The 16315-nt window shown below is 38.9% G+C and overlaps 2 protein-coding genes across 7 annotated transcripts in view; one reads left to right on the forward strand and one right to left on the reverse strand.

Annotated features, from left to right (window-relative positions):
- Positions 1-1244: 1244 nt before the first annotated feature.
- On the forward strand, positions 1245-12328 carry entpd3 (ectonucleoside triphosphate diphosphohydrolase 3). 2 transcript variants are annotated; one of them, XM_056379802.1, is made up of 10 exons: positions 1245-1397; positions 4139-4276; positions 4730-4847; positions 5166-5325; positions 6330-6489; positions 6588-6815; positions 7429-7692; positions 7769-7879; positions 10078-10215; positions 11033-12328. In XM_056379802.1, exons 2-10 carry the CDS (start codon positions 4142-4144, stop codon positions 11219-11221), a joined length of 1503 nt encoding a protein of 500 aa, XP_056235777.1. In that variant the 5' UTR covers positions 1245-1397; positions 4139-4141; the 3' UTR covers positions 11222-12328. The 2 variants fall into 2 exon arrangements, with proteins under 2 accessions (XP_056235777.1, XP_056235778.1); XM_056379803.1 differs by lacking the exons at positions 1245-1397; positions 4139-4276 and having other exon boundaries at positions 4789-4847; positions 5147-5325.
- A 717-nt stretch (positions 12329-13045) lies between these two features.
- Positions 13046-16315, reverse strand: part of LOC130172254 (RNA-binding motif, single-stranded-interacting protein 3-like) — a 167000-nt gene continuing 163730 nt past the window's right edge. For all 5 annotated transcript variants that reach the window (XM_056380832.1, XM_056380831.1, XM_056380833.1 and 2 more), the window contains one exon: positions 13046-15575. In XM_056380832.1, coding sequence (XP_056236807.1) covers positions 15572-15575 — 4 coding nt within the window. In that variant the 3' untranslated portion in view covers positions 13046-15571. The remainder of the gene's footprint in view (positions 15576-16315) is intronic.

Below are 16315 nucleotides of genomic sequence, written 5' to 3' on the forward strand. Positions count from 1 at the left end.
AAAAAAGGTGAAAATTGAAACAACAGACGTCAACATAAGCTGACATTCAGTCCCTTGTAAAGGTCAAGCTCCAAAAATGCTAGACCCTTCCCATTAAACTTTTTGTTAAGTCCTCCATAACTGGTAAATGCAAATATTTTTCAAACTTAAAATAACAAGTTTTGTAACACAGAGCCACAGAAGACATTATACAACTGTGGTCAGAGGCTGAAGAGCAACCCCTGTGACTAGTCACTTGACTTACATGTATAATTTGCAGAGTGCTTGCAGAGCAGAGCAATATGGTTTTTGCTAAATACATGACTTCCTCTTCTAAGCTTTTTGCAACCGTTTATGAGCATTGCTATTTCCTGCACTGGAAATAATTGTGCCCAAGTGTAAAAGAGGTTGGTGAATTAGTGTTGTTGTTATGTGTGGCTGAGTGACTGCTAATAATAGATTAATTTAACAAAACAAACAAATTAAGGAATGGGAGTTTTGGTATAGAATTGTTCAGGATTTTTTTGGTCTGAACTGGTTAAAATTATTCTGGCAACTGATCTGGACTTTGGAGGCTGATGTCCTCTGATGATTTCCTCTAATGACATATTATGCAGTTCTCACTTTTCTAGAAAGTGCTGCCTAATCGACATGTGTACATACAACAACACTCACACATTCAGAACGTACACACGTGCAGACAATTAAAAGTGTAGCTTCCGCTCTTAGATGTCTGTCTCTGAAAACAAAACAAATGTACATTTGCACAACTTTGTTTGACCGATAAATGACTCATAGTTTCACTGTGGGACCTTTTCTTTTTTCCGTTTTTTCTTTTTTGCAAATATCAAAACACTCCTTGATTTCTCGTACAGTACTTTCATTGATCATCGTCCTACAACTCAGGCCTGTCTTATAAGAGCTGACTTTGTGATAACCCGTGCAGCAGATACTCAGCCACACTGCACTTTATACTTATTGATTACGTCAATTAACCTTACCACCACACCCCACATCTCTTCTCACATTATTTTATAATCACAAATACTTTTATCTGTGCTTAATCATTAAACACAGACAGTGAACAGGGAACAGCCCTGCATCACACACCAGCTGCATTTCCTGGACCTGGCTGCTCAGTTGCACTGGTGTGGTGGGAGTGGTGAAAACTGGAGTTTGTGTACTTTGCTCCTCCCATGTCTCCTCCTTCTCTCATTCTCTGTTTTGTTGGGGTACACCACTCCTGTTCCTGTGGACCAATCACTCTTTAGATATCTCACACTCACCACACACTCCTTTGTGCGCTCTCTCTCTCAGTTGCTTTGCTGCTCCCCTGCTTCCTGCTGTGTTTCTTCATCCCTTCTTCAGAGTCATCTCACTCCCACTCCCAACTAGGACCTACAAACCAGCTCTTTACGGTAAGAAACAAACAGATCTCCTCTTTCTTCTTTCTCCATGTGCATTTATTTACCTGTTAACAAAACAGGTATCTGCTATAAATAAAAATGCCCTCATGCACAAGGGGTTAATTCATACAGGTAAGCCTGCTTAATTATGTAACCTTGCATGTTCTAATCTGATCTGTGCGGGTGTGTTATTGTTCAACTGTTTTTACTTCATTTCCCAACCTCATAAGGACCAGTCCCTACAAGCAGAAACAACAACATGTGTCATTATGTATGAGTTTTTTGATTCCCACAAGGCTGTCTTTCACAGTGGGTGTTGTCAGTGATGAATCTTGAATGCAAACCTTTCCAAAATCTTCTGGTTGATCCCTAACTTCATTGAAACACTGGGTATTTTCTTTACCTTTCACATGAATGTGGAGTAAGAGGGGGTTGTTCTGCAGAGAGGTGGTGATTTTAGACCAGTAAATCCAGATGTATGTTATCTATAACAGTACAGTACGGTAAATGAATAACACAGGATAGAATCTCATTATCCTGAAGAAGTCAGGTATTTTAATTCAGTGGCAAAAATATGTCAACATTAACACTATCATCATCAAGTAGAAATTTTGTTGCTTTGCTAAAGTTTTTCTTTTGTAAAGCCAAAGGTATTCATACAAATATCCCGTGACTCTTTTAAAATATACTGAAACCATAAGATTGTTTTTCTGAAGAGCACCACTCATTTTTATTACTTAGTTCACTTCCCTTTACTCTGAATGTCTCCACATTTTACCAATTTGTTATGTATTGTAAATTAGTACAATAAAGTTTATTGAAGTGTAAAACATAATTGAGAGAAATCACTGATAAAAAAAAACATGAGAAAGGCGTAAAACCACAAGTTACATTAATGGGAGAAACTGACGATTTAGTTGTAGTAATGCACACATTGTCCACAAACTGAATTTCAATACCTGAGAGTAATTTCTTGAAGTAATTGGTTTCTAATCATGGGGAGCTGCAGAAAGTCACTGACATCGCACCCTTATCCTGGAGCCAGCAGGACAACACTGATGTTAAGGTATATGACTAACCACCAACCTGTCCACCGCCCTGCAAAGCCAGAGATCAATGAGCGCATGTTACTGTGGGCTGTTAGAGAGGTTATAATCAAAGAGTATGGCTATAAAGAAAAAACTACCCAAACTGAAAAACCTAGAATGTCAACTATGTCACATGCATGAAAGTGAAGTGTTCAGCAGAAGGAAAGCAGCATCTGCCCCAGACATTAGACATACTTGTTGTGTCACCTGGTTCTAATCATACCTTGTCTAACCGCTTCAACGCGCTTGTTTCTCACTGATGTTGCTGTGGAAACTTTAAATGCTGTAATTTAAAACAATAACAAACATTGTCAATGAGGTGTTTTCACAGTATGCTGATAATGCAGAAGTCAAATATTTATTTTGGGATATTACGGCTTCAAACGAAATTTTGAGAAATGCTGAAAACATGAGCTGTAGAGAGAGATAGATGATTGTGTTGCTCCTTACTTTAACAATTCTTTGATAGTGTGATAATCACATCCACAACAAGGCTGACACAGCAATATCTAATAGCTCTAGACAGAGACAAGGTTGTAATTTCAATGTCGCAATCATGATGACCAATTGCTAAAAAAAACAGCATGATGTAGCAAGAGGTTTAGGTAAAGGATGGTTGAATAATATTCATTGCTGTTTTATTTTTAATACTCATTTATTTTTCCATGACTCAGTAAAGAAAATTATGCAACTTCCACCTTACTATTTTTACTAGAATGTATTCAGTCCTTACTATTATATAACATGACACTGCTAAGCTTAGTTATAACTTTAAATATAGATAATCTTCACATAGTACACATACCAACTTGCACAGTTGAAGATGGCATAAATAGCATGCAAGGAAAAAATAATAAATAAAAAAAAAAGTGAGTAGCAGTGAGTAGTGAGTTTGTGTGCAATAATAAAGAGATGCATTTCGTGTTACAGATTGTGTTGTTACCTGTAATTGCAGCCAGTCTGTATGAACACATGAGAAAAGCATGTGAGAGGCCAGAGGGAACAACAGTCTTACATAAGAGAAATCTTGTTTTTTTTCAACCCATATATGTGTACATTTTCTTCATCAAGGCACACATGGTGGATCTGGCATGACGCACTGTTTACTGCCGTTGAATATAAACTTGAAACTCAAACAGAGCAGTTTCTAGCATGAATATGATCAAAGTTTGACTGAAGGAATCTTTCTCTGTGGTGATTATTTGTCCTTGGCCTGAAGCTTAAAGTTTGTTTGTTCTAGATTTTAATGTAAGTACTGAATTTATGGCTGCTTCTTCACAGCCATTAGAAAGAGTTAAACACACAACACGTGAAAAACTTCAGTTGCAGGTTTGCCTGTCCACTAGGGTTTGAACAATATTGAAATCTAGCTGCAATTTTATGTCCGGTGTTATATATCTCAATGCCAGTGAGATAGTTCTGTCAATCATTGTTGTGTCTTATATTAGAGGGATACATAATTCATTCGGTATGGCTATCATCCATGCTGCACCTGCAGTTTAAGTTCATGTAAATAACTCAACCAATATTGTTGAGAGAGCTGTTTGTCTGTTTCATGTACTACTATTTCTCATCATCACTTTCACTTCCACATCATCACTCTTAGAGCTGAGATGGCTTTAGTGAGAACCATGCTCCTTTTTTTTTTTCATTTCTTGCCAACAGGAAATGGCATCGAAGCGGCAAGTGAGCTACAAGTGTTGCATAGCAGGAGTGGTACTCCTGCTGTTGACCAGTATTGCCGCCCTTATTGCTGTTGCCGTCATCCAAGACACCTGGAGTTTTAAAGAGTACACGTTAGAGGTGAGCACACACATGCATGTACACAAATGTCCACAGATGCACACATATTCTTATAGAAACGTACCCTTTGACTGCAGATTTTCTTCACTTTAACAAAAGTTACACACATCCATATACAGAGAGTGTGACATAGGCTGGTATACAAGCACATACTTTAGCCAACACCCACTTAGTTGTAAATATGACTCTGTTACCAGATATTATCCAGATGTCAGGGTCAAGGACAGAAGTTTCCACGTGTTAGCTTAGTGACAGATGGTGGTCTTGAGGGAGAATGTGGGGCTTTTTTTAAAGGGGTGCTTGAGGGGTGGTGGTGGGCGGGTGGGTGTAACAGCAACCGCTCTGTAGTTTAATGCAGTCTTTATCGTCTCGGCTCTTTGTCAGATTAACAACATCAGAAAAATGAGAAATGTGACCTTGTGACATTACTTTTTTCTGTCTTCTCCTCCTCAGTACGGCATAGTGATAGACTCGGGTTCATCTCGCTCCAATGTGTACCTGTACGCGTGGCCTGGGGAGAAGGAGAATGAAACAGGAGTAGTGACTGAGATAAAGAACTGTAGAGTTTCTGGTGAGTCATTGTCTCTACAACGAGAGGTGCACATTGTGGCTTTTGCACGTAAAACATGTACACCAGTAATCTTTCTATTACTGAGTTAAAAAAAAAAGAGTGAAAAGATTATTAAAATGAAAGGATAGGAATAAATTTGAGTACAGGAAGCAATAAAGAGAAAAATGAAAGCCGGGAGCTTATGATCATTTGAAATGAGACGTAAGTCCATCAGCATTTAAGTTAAAAATGTTAGAAATGCATTTGCCCAGGGTTTTTACTTTTGTTTTCATGGCCTTTACTTATGAATAGGATTTTAGCTTGGCCTTGTGCCCACAGGTGATGGAATCTCAGAGATGAAAGTTGACCCAGAGAAAGATGCTAAGTCATGGAAAGCATTCAGTGATTGCATGGATGAAGTCAGGAAAGCCGTTCCTGCTGCAAAACACAAAACCACACCCCTCTTTCTAGGAGCTACAGCTGGAATGAGACTGCTACGGTAAGAAAGTGACAAAATAATTGATAGCTTTAGGATATTCCCTCACTGATACTGAGGCTATTGGAGAATGGCAGGAAGGATCAGAGCAATTTAATCTCGCATTGGTTTTTCCCGAAGCCTACTGAGCAGTAAAAATATGCTCACACTGCATGGTGGGGCAAAGATAGTGTAACAGCGATGCTGGGAAGTTCTTCTCACAGCAGTGTACATGTGCGTGAGATGATTACTGAGCTATAAAGGTCATAAAATCCATGCCAATTGTCCAAGGGCTGATTTAATCCTTCACTCTGCTCCACAGTGCTGTGGTCACTACTTGTACTGACTTGCCCGCACTGAATAGATAAAAGGTTGAGCACAGGGAAACATTCAGTAGGTTTGTTTGGTTTTTGTTTTGCTTGCTTCAGTTTAATAGAAATCAGTCTAAAAATATCCAGTCAAAATGCTCCACATTTTAGATTTGAGTAAATCCATTGTTTCAATTCTCAGGATGTTACAACTGAGGTTGTTGTTATAGACATTTTGGGAAATGTGCTTATTCTCTTTTTTGCCTCGGGTTAGATGAGAAGATTGATATTACTCCAGTAAGTGTATGGTAAATATGAAGACAAGCCAGAGACGATTAGCTTAGCTTAGCATAAAGACTGGGAGTCGGGGACAACTAGTCTGGCTCTGTCCAAAGATATAATGATTTCTCAAAGATAACCTCACAGTGACAATACCCTGGTTTTGAATGTATTAAACAAACAATGATATATTGTGTTAATTACTACTTAAAGTTACTGATAGGCTAAGATTTACCTTTGGACAGAGCCAGGCTGGCTCCTTCTTTTCAGACTACATGCTAACTGTCTGGCTTCATCTTAACATTTAGTGAAAATACATGAAATTGGTATCTCCTCATCTAGCACTTGACAAGAAATGTGTGTTTTTCCAAATGTCAGACTTGTCCCTTAATGATACTGTTTCCATTTTTGAATGTTATTCTGTTTCTTTTTTGCCCTAAGTGAGAGGGATGAACAGAGGTCCAACGAAATCCTGGCTAGTCTCAGAGAATACCTGATTTCTTTGCCCTTTGCCTTCCAAAATGCCTCCATCATCACTGGTCAAGAAGAAGGCCTATATGGGTGGATCACTGTCAACTACCTCATGGGAAACTTCTTCGAGGTAAGACAATGACATTGATCTATCTGATCCATCTGCTACACAAGCACACGTGTTCGTCATATACTGTTTCATCATGACCTTTACCATTATACTTGCAGAAAAACCTTTGGAACACCTATACACGGCCAGAAGGGGGAAAGACAGTAGGATCCATGGACCTTGGTGGAGCATCGACCCAGATTGCCTTCGTAGTCGATGATGATCTCAGAGGACCAAACTACATGCATATCAAACTATACGGTTACCCATACAATGTCTACACACACAGTTTCCTCTGCTATGGCAAAAATGAGGCTGAGAAGAGGATTTTAGACAAAATTGTTCAGGTACACAGTGGGTGTGTGTATGTGTGTGTAGAAGAAATTGATTAAAGGTCAAACCTTTAAAAGGGTCGTGTTTCTTTCCTGTTTCATATATGTTTTTACGTTTATGTTTTAATGCGTGTGGCAGAGGGGATGTGTGCTTTGTTTTGCTTGCATGTGTAAGTCAAACTCCATTAAGGCCCAGTAAAGAATTGATTTATGAACAGTGCTGTTCCCTGAGTTGCTAACAGGGAGGAGGGAGACCAGTCAAAGATGCATTATGTCATTAAGAATATTGATCGAACTGTTAATGTCGTCAAGTTAGTCTGCGAGAAATGCATTATTTCTGATTGCTTATAGCTTCATTCTTGAGGCTAATAGTATTTGTAGAAGGAGAAATATGCCATGCTGTGAGAATATGTAATAAATTTGCAACAGTGTCCTGGTATCAAATGTTAACTTTAAAGTTTATAATTACATCAGGACCTGTATGTGATACTAAACACACTGTATAGATGATGTGTCTGTAAATGTGTATCTCCTCTTATCTCTTCCTGTCCACCTCTTTCTTGTAGTTTTAATTTCCTCAGCTTCCACTCCTTCTTTTGATATTTTCTTCCTCCTCTCCACATTTCAGGAATCATCTAACCCAACCTACATTATGAACCCCTGCTACGCTGAAGGATACAACGTCACATATAACGCCTCATTTATTTATGACACAGAGTGCACAAAGAAACCAAAAAACTACAACCCAACTCAAGAAATCTTCATGGTGGGAGCCCCTGACTCAGACAAGTGTGGGAGCATAGTGAAGTCCATATTTGATTTCAAGAACTGTTCTTCATCCCACTGTTCTTTCGACGGGGTCGAGCAGCCACCAGTCACTGGAGAGTTTATGGTAACAAACAATCCAAATATAACACGTGAAAGTGAAATCAAAACAACTTACTCTGTGTGTCTGCTGTTCCTCCCAGGCATATGCTGGATTCTTCTACACTGCTAGGGCTCTGGGGATTAATGGTTCATCGGATCTTGATCAATTCAACTCCTCAGTGATCAAATTCTGCCATACACATTGGACAGTGGTAAGTTCTTCAAACTGGTATACAACAATAGTAATAAGAAATGAATGCTGGAAGGAAGCTCCCATATCCGGAGCATCTGAACCTGGGCTTGCGTGATCTGCTTCTTTCCCTTCTATCATTTCCTGCCCTGCCCTAGTAGCTTGTCAGCTATGCAGAACTCCTTTTACTACCACCCTTTTACGAACCTTTTCTTAACAGACAGACACTTTTGTTTGGAGGCGTTCTCTTGTCTGTATTCTCTCCCACCTTCTCAGTAGAGGAGGTTCGGGCTCAACGGAAACCCTTGTCTCTGACTGTGCACAGCTTTCTCCGTCAGCACTGACTCTACTATCGGTTCCCGTCGGATCCTAATGGTGACGCCAAAATTTTGGTGGCAATTCTTTTTAAGTAAAGACTCAAACCAGAACATATCTTTCTGAGTTTCACTGTCATGCTTGCAAGTGGGTACGAAACTGTGACAGGCTGAGAGCCACTTCCTCTTTTTGTTTTGTTCTGGGGGTTTTTTTCATGCCTTTATTGGACAGTGACAGATGAAAGATGGGAAATGCAGGGAGAGCGAGTAGGGGAATGACATGCAACAAAGGGAGTAGAACTGAGTACTTTTGTGCCAACATGCTATCAGGTCGCTCCGAGCCACTTCCTCTTTCCTCATACTTGGTTTTTATGAAGATGAAGAGAAAACAAATGTGGCACGCTCTTGCCCACAGTTATCCTATCTGTCACACAGTTTCATAACACAGCACTTTAAATGTTGATTATAGCATTTTAACTGCTGATCATTGTATTTTTGGTTGGACCGCATCACCGGGGCCAGCCCCATAAACACGAATGTCCATGACTGACTGACTGATGAAGTCAGACCACTGGTCAGCCAAATGCTGCTCGACTGGGTAATAAGGTTACATCGCCGGTCGGTCGGCCAGCCGAGAATTTGTCATTGGTCGATGTTCTTTCAGAATGATTTGCTGCGAACAAGCAACATATTTGTCGCTACATAAACCAAGTTTTCAGTCCCCTTTAGCAACTTTTTTTTTTCAAAGAAGCACCCAGCAACAAATCTAATGACTTTTTAGACAAAGCTTTGCTAATTTCTGTAGAAGAGAGTCGTCACTATTTCCCTTTCCTTTCACAGCCACACTGCACAGTTGATGTGAATGAGCTTCTTTCTCTCTGAAAGATCATTTTACATGTAAATATAGCCAAAATCACAGCACAGTCTTTGTCGACGTTGCAGTTATAAAATCAGGATTTTAGCATTGCAGAGCAGCAGCTTGGAAATGTCTTGGAAGTGACTGCTGGTTAACATGCAGTCTTAATGGGCAGGATTTCGCTCAAACTTGTTCTGTTGTCTGACACCAGAAACTGAAAAATATGCAACATGTATTAAAATATTGTATATGTGCGAGCACAGGGAGGAGGAGAGCAGTGAAAAGATAAAGGGCTGAAACTGGCTGGCTAGGCAGAATGCAAATAGCCTACGATATGGTCCAGCCATACTAGGTTTTGACCAGTCTTGTTCGACTACAGCAATAAATAACAGTGAAAATCAAAGAGAAGGGAAAAGGTAGAACAGAAGAGTGACAAGGATGAGAGGGGAAAGAAAGACACGAAGAACAAAAAACAGAGGGGAAGACAGCAACAAGGAAATAAAAAAAATTGACAAAGAGACAAAGGTACAAAATAGTAATTGGGGAAAACAGAATATTTTTCCTCAGGCAGCATACCTGCTTTGACACCACTGACTCAGATGTGGCAAGCTGTCTGACAGCATTTTCTTGTTTAGTGTTTCAATGCATGATGTCATATAACTTATCCAGCAGCATAAGTTCCCGAGAAAGTGGATGCATTATTATATTATTAGTTATTATACAATTTTATGATTTTAAACAACAGAGTATTTCTGCCATGTAGTGTAAGAGCGGATATTTCTATATTGCAGTGGCTCTTTTCAGTGTCATTTAGACACAAGTATCTAACCTCTAACTGCTTTCAACTGTTTTGTTTGAAAAATCTTTCCAGATGGATGATGTTGTAAATTGAAATCAGTCTTGATTACACATTGTTTTTGTTGTGTCTTGGTCTTTCATCTTCGTCTTACAACATTGATATTTTGTCAATATCATTCATTTTCATTCACTTGAATCATTGTTTGTCCTTATCACAGGCTAAACTCGGATCTTTGTTTCTCCTTCTTTCAGCTGAAGCAAGAAAAGACATGGATCTCTGACAGATACCTTAGGACCTACTGTTATGCAGCTCACTACATCTTCTCTTTGCTGGGAGATGGATACAAGTTTGACAAAGAGACGTGGAAAAACATTAACTTTGAAAAAGAGGTTGGTTGAACAAAATGCACAACATAATTTTCACCAAGACATCTCTGCATTCCTATATTCTTGCAACAAAATAATACTCATATTTAAAGAAGGAAAATAAAAGAACATCCATCAGAATATGTCCATCACAGGACTTTGATGTGTGTTGCTGCAGTTGAGCTGTCACCAGCAACTCACGCACAGACACAATAATTAACAGCCTTTAATGTACACAAGTGTGAATGAGGCCACCCACTGACATCTATTAAAGATGGATGGATGACACACCAATCATCTGTGCTGAAAAGCTTGAGTAAAAGCCAGACAATGTATTGCCCCGGGATACCCTGAGGGTGCGGAGCGTCTTCCACAATGGAACTCCCTCAGCAGCAGAAGGGGATTCCTGGTCTGTGACACTCATTCACTCATGAGTCATAAAGTCGCACATTGCAGCCGCAGTTTCCAAATTGCACGGCAGTTACCCTTTCGACAAGAACGTTCCTCAACAGCTGGCAATGATCCCAATTTTCAGTCCCACCAACAAGAGAGTTAGTGTGCTGTGTGTGCTATGTAATGCCTTTAGGGTGTCTGGGAGTTTCATGGCTGATCGTCGGCTGTCGTTTTTAGAGGAACTTACTAAACAGACACACTTGGATTCTTTGCAGAGCTGTTATTTGGGGGCTATTACTCATATTTTTGCCCTGGAGCTGGAACTGTTAGACTTTTTGACAGGGTTGTGTGACATTCTCAACTTCTCCACACATGCAAAGTGATGTATTAGCTGACTGATGTAAATTTCCTAGTGAGATAAACAGAAAGTCTCTTCTCTTCTCCTCAGGTAAAGAAAACCAGCATAGGTTGGAGTTTGGGCTACATGCTGAGTATGTCCAACATGATCCCGTCTGAAGTGAAACAGATCTCCCCCATGACAAACAGTGCCTTTGCCGGCCTTATATTTCTATTTTCAGCACTAACCATTGTGACTTTCATCGTAGTTTTCATCATACTCGTTCGCACCTGCTACTGAGAGTGTAAGTTACAAAGGGAATGAATGACCTGCCACTGAAAGGGGATGGTGTGATCCCATAAGGTACTGGAGAGTGCCATAGTTACGAAGTTGGGTTTTTTTTTTATTTTCAGCCTGAGTCATTTACTGCCTTCTATTTCAATTAAGAGACCTTCTGAAAACTGAAGAGCCTTTACATGAAAACCTCTCACTGTGTATGCATTCAGGGTCTTTGAGTCTTTAAGCCAGGTTCAGATGTGAGTCTGGTTTTACAGAGAAAGTAAAAAAAAAAAAAAAAAAACAGCTCAAAAAACGATTTAAAACACAGTTCATTTTGTACCTCAGGGAAACTCACATAGATTTAAGTCATAGGATCGTTTTCCAGGTAAAAAGGGTGCCACAGCGGTTGCCTGGATGATGCAAGAGCATCCAGACATGTCCATGTCCTTGTTCTTGTTGCACGCTGTGTAATCTGAAAACTGTGTAATCTTAAAATGAGATTCACAATTGTGTGCTCACATGCACACTTGGACCCCTCAGGCAAAAGGCGTGATCTATTAACTCAATTACTATGTTTTGTCCCCTGTTTTATACATGTAATTGCACTGAATGCATTTATGTAACATACAAAAAGGTAGCACTTTGCCGCGGCTTTATTGTAACGTTTTATACTGTGTATCTGAAACTATAACTACACAGCAATACTCCACATTTATTGAATGAATGAAAATCTCCCTAATAAGTAATGTAATGAATGTACAATTTGCCATTGTTTTCTTATGATTTTGCAAACTAAATACATGTTACATTAAGTCAGAAAGTTGTATACAGTCTGTTTCCAAATTTAATTTCTGAATTTGGGACAGCAGCCAACCAGTTACAGAAAATGTGTGTGCGAAGTGTTGTTTTTTCTGACTTGGTGTTGTTGCACATCTGGGAAGGGTTTCTTCCTGTTCTACTTACAGATAAGTACTGTCTGTACTGACAATTCACACATATCCAGTTTTCAGTGTAATCCATATGCAGTCCTCATGTAATATGAAATATGTCAATATGTAGCCTTTCATGCGAAATGTAATCAACAGAAACTAGTCTACTGAAATAAAGTTTGATGACAAATCCAAACAATTGGATTATTTATTTATTTTTTGAGACCCTGAAACCTGGTGTCTAGACGGTAAAGGTGTAGGCTACAGTAACTAAAAGGGAGCCATGAATTTGACTGATTGAGCTGTGAGTTCGTCCAAAACATTTCACTGGCGGGTGATTGGCAAGTATTACAAAATATAAGTGTGTGTGTGTGTGTGTGTGTGTGTGTGTGTGCGTGCGCGCGAGTCATTTGCCATTCTGTATACATTCCCTCTATTTGTGGAGCATTTTCAGTGTGGTTGTTGTCTCTACACCGGAGTGGATGAGAGGATATGCATGATTCTCATATGATGAACTGACTGTACTGGGTCTGTTTTGATAATTCTCTCTCTATACAGTATATAATAAGCTTAATGACTAACAGTATGTTTTGTGGCTGTTGCATCCTAACTTGCCTTACAGATGTAATGAGCTCAGCATGTTATTTAATTTAATACCAAACACTTAAACCACAGGTGGCTCCCTCTTCTAATTGAATTAGCGGAAGAGACAGTAAAGTAAAATTATGCCTGTTTGAATTTAATGCCTCTGTTTCATGTCTGTCAGCTGACCAACTGTAAAATCCTGAGTGACTTGTTAAAACTGCACACAAACAACACACACGAACACAACCAGCTTGTCAACCTTTCACTTAAACTGTACACAACAGTGCACTCTAGTGGTGCTGTCTTGTACTCGCAGAATATACAAGATGAGTTGTTGACTGTTTGAAACATTTTTTTATTGAAAGATTTGTCTAAAAAGAAAACAAAAAGAAAAGAGACATTTGGAACTACAGCAATATCCACTGGTTCTACAGACACTCTCAGAATCACAATTTGAAAGACATGGGAGGCATGTGACCAAGCAAATAAAAAAATAGCATCATCAAAGTTATTTCTGTTGCATCTTCTTTTACACACCTGTACAAAAAGGATCTCATAAATATTACTTTTGTTCTCGCTTTCTCTACTCTCTCTCTCTCTCTTTCTCTCATCTTTCAATAGGTTACTCTCGGTTAGAGGTTTGTATCTGCTTGATTTTGGTTGAACCATCCTTTTTCTGTTCATGTCTGTTCCTCTGTTTCCATTAGCTTCCTTTCATTGGTGGAGAGTCAGGTCGGTGGGGCTTTGAGGACGTGACCTCAGAGCCGGCGTCAGCCAGTTAAAGTCCATTTAGTGTTTTCTTTTTTTTTTTTGCTTTTTGTTCTCAACTCATGCACTCTTAGTCAGTGCAAATAATCGTCTTTATCCCGGCATAAAATAGTCAATTCTGGGGACACACCTCTTCCACACCCACCCATTACAAGCTAGCCTCAATCCCAAATACTGAAAAGTGTTTAGCAGCTCACATATCATAATCAGTTCTCAAAAAAATAAGACAAAAAAAGGCAACACAAAAAAGATAAAAACTATCTCCTTGTCCTTCTAGGAGAATATACATAATCTGAAATGATTTTGTTCAACAGAAATGCCCTTTCATCTTACAGAGATCGTCGCCCTGCTCACATTTTCAATGGCTTGTGTTTGGCAAGACAGCGGTGTACAACAGTTTGGTGCGTGGACTGAGACTATGAGTTTCAAAATCATTAGCTCTAGAGTGTTTTTCGGGAAGCCGTCATAATGAGCTACAGAAGCCAGTGTCGCCGTTCAGGATGTGAGATTGGTCGACGCAGCCTGAGGACGGTGTTGTTGGTGTGTACACGAGTTCAAACAGTACACGCAAGTATTCCACAGGATTTAATGCCTTTCAGCCTCTTTACCACTTAAAATATACTACACCAACTTATTCCCAATAATATAGCTTCTGCTTTCAGTATCTCCATACCACAGGACGTATGGTCTCTCAACAGATGTTACGGCGCCACTTCAGATCATCACCACATTTGATCACATGACATAGGGAACATCTCAGAGAACCCTCCTCTGGTTGAGGCAACTTTGTTAAACACCTCCTGCATGTGCTCGGTCACTGGTAAAATCAGCTCACACCAACAGCGTGAAAAGCAAGGAAAAAAAGATTCAGCAACATAAGGAAGATCTCTTCACTACTTAGTTTCTTCATCTTTGGTATAAAATATGCCACCTGGAGGCTGCGTTTGTTCAACAGTTAAGAAAGACTCAAGAAACTGTCAACAGTTTTACTAAAACTATTGCTTTTTGCACATTTAAAAATCCTTGCGTTTTTTTCTCTGCTTTTTCTCAAAGTCAGAAATGTTCCTTTTTTTTAACTTTTCTTTTTGCAGTGAGACAAGCAAAGCAGGCAAAGCAAAAACATATTTTTGAAAGGTAAAAAGACCAAAAAACAAAACAAACAGAAAAAAGAAAATACAAATGCAATGGACAAACAGAACTTTTATCCCATGATTAAACTAAACTGCATTTTCCAGGGAGAGGTTGATTCACCTTTTCCACAAGTCGCATTAAAGAAGATTTTTTTTTTCCTATGAACCAACACTAGCTGCACTGCACCACATAATTTAAAATCATCTTCATACAAATACAACCTTTTTTTTTTTTTTTTTTTTATCCTGTACAGATAGCTTCGTAGATTTTATCTTCAAGGCTCTCGGAAACTCCAAGAACCTCTCAAATCATTCAATCACTCAGTCTTTTTTGTCTAATAATTCAACACTATGGAAACTTTTCCCCAAAGTTTGAGAAAATTAAGGCAATAAAGATTTACGAAAACATTGATATTCTAGAAAACTACTCAAATAATAAAAAGAATGAAAATAACGTAGCTTAATATCAAAGGAAGACAACCTGTTTTTTCTAGACTTTGCTTCCTTTCTTATTTTCTTTTTTTTTTTTTGATAAAAAAGTCTGAAAATCTACCTGCACATTCAAATGTTCTTTTTTTATGTACAGCTTGTTGGTTGAGTTTAGATTTCAGTCTATGTCTTCTCTTTTTCCTTTGGAGGCAAAGTCCATTCTCACGGTGAGAAATGATAAACTCAAAGTTGCAGACTGTGTTTGATTTCATCGTCCTCAGGTTCAGCAAACCATCATTTCTTTATTCTTCTGTCTTTTTCTTAGTTCGACCTTGTAAGAAATATAATTGATTTTTTTCTTCATTTTGTCTTTTATTTGGTGCCTGTGCACAGTGGAAGCATTCTCCCCTCAGTGTTGTCCATATCACCTCTTTTTCTTTGTCCCTGTTTCATTTTAATTCTCTCTGTGTCTCCAGCCCCTCAGTGCAGTCCTTCTAAAGGCAATGCAGCAATGATTCCTACCAATCTTGTTATCTAAAGGAAACAGAAAAACAAGTCAGTGAAAAAAAGGGTAACAGTGTAACTGTTTCTAAAGTGGGCACAACATTCTTTGTCCATTCACTGTGTGTAAAGGAGAACACCAGCAGGTTATCTGGGAAGCAGAAAAACAAGACAAACACAAGGACAGAGATAAAAATGGGGACGTTGTGTTTTACAAGCAAAGGCTGACACAACAAATGGCATAGCATTTTGTCTGTGCAACGCCTGCAAACTGTTGTCTTCTCTAGCTAATTATACTGCATGTACACACATTCAACATGATTGATTTCATTTGTAAATAGCAGTCTTAGCAAACACTGTTGTACTACACTGATGACTGCAAGATGTCCCTCTCTCTATCCAGGCTGTTTACCATACAGATACGCTCAACAAAACATCTTTAAATGACTAGTGTGACATTTTCGGAAGATCAATCAATACGATTCTTGTGTCTGCACAGTAAACATGAAGCTACAGCCAGCAGCTAGTTAGCTTAGCTTAGCATAGCATAAAGACTGTGAACAGGTGGAAACAGTTAGCCTGGCTATCTCAAAATGTCATACAATCCAAATTACAAGTCTCTATGCATGAATTTATTAAAAGTATGAAATATTGCAGCATATATAAGTTATCATTAAGTTCTCGCATAACCTGCTGTATATTCTCAGATTCCCACACAGGTATCCAGCCTTCTTTTGTACTGTTATTGTAAATATAAAACACTTGAATACAAC

Source organism: Seriola aureovittata, chromosome 7 (assembly GCF_021018895.1).
Source record: "Seriola aureovittata isolate HTS-2021-v1 ecotype China chromosome 7, ASM2101889v1, whole genome shotgun sequence".
NCBI classification, from domain to species: domain Eukaryota; kingdom Metazoa; phylum Chordata; class Actinopteri; order Carangiformes; family Carangidae; genus Seriola; species Seriola aureovittata.

What these genes read in the sequence shown, in the direction of transcription:
- entpd3 (XM_056379802.1), top strand. Translation starts at nt 4,142, where the DNA reads ATGGCATCGAAGCGGCAAGTGAGCTACAAGTGTTGCATAGCAGGAGTG. An exon ending in CAGTCACTGGAGAGTTTATG is followed by an intron (nt 7,693 to 7,768) that starts GTAACAAACAAT and finishes TGTTCCTCCCAG; the next exon opens with GCATATGCTGGATTCTTCTA. An exon ending in GCCATACACATTGGACAGTG is followed by an intron (nt 7,880 to 10,077) that starts GTAAGTTCTTCA and finishes TCCTTCTTTCAG; the next exon opens with CTGAAGCAAGAAAAGACATG.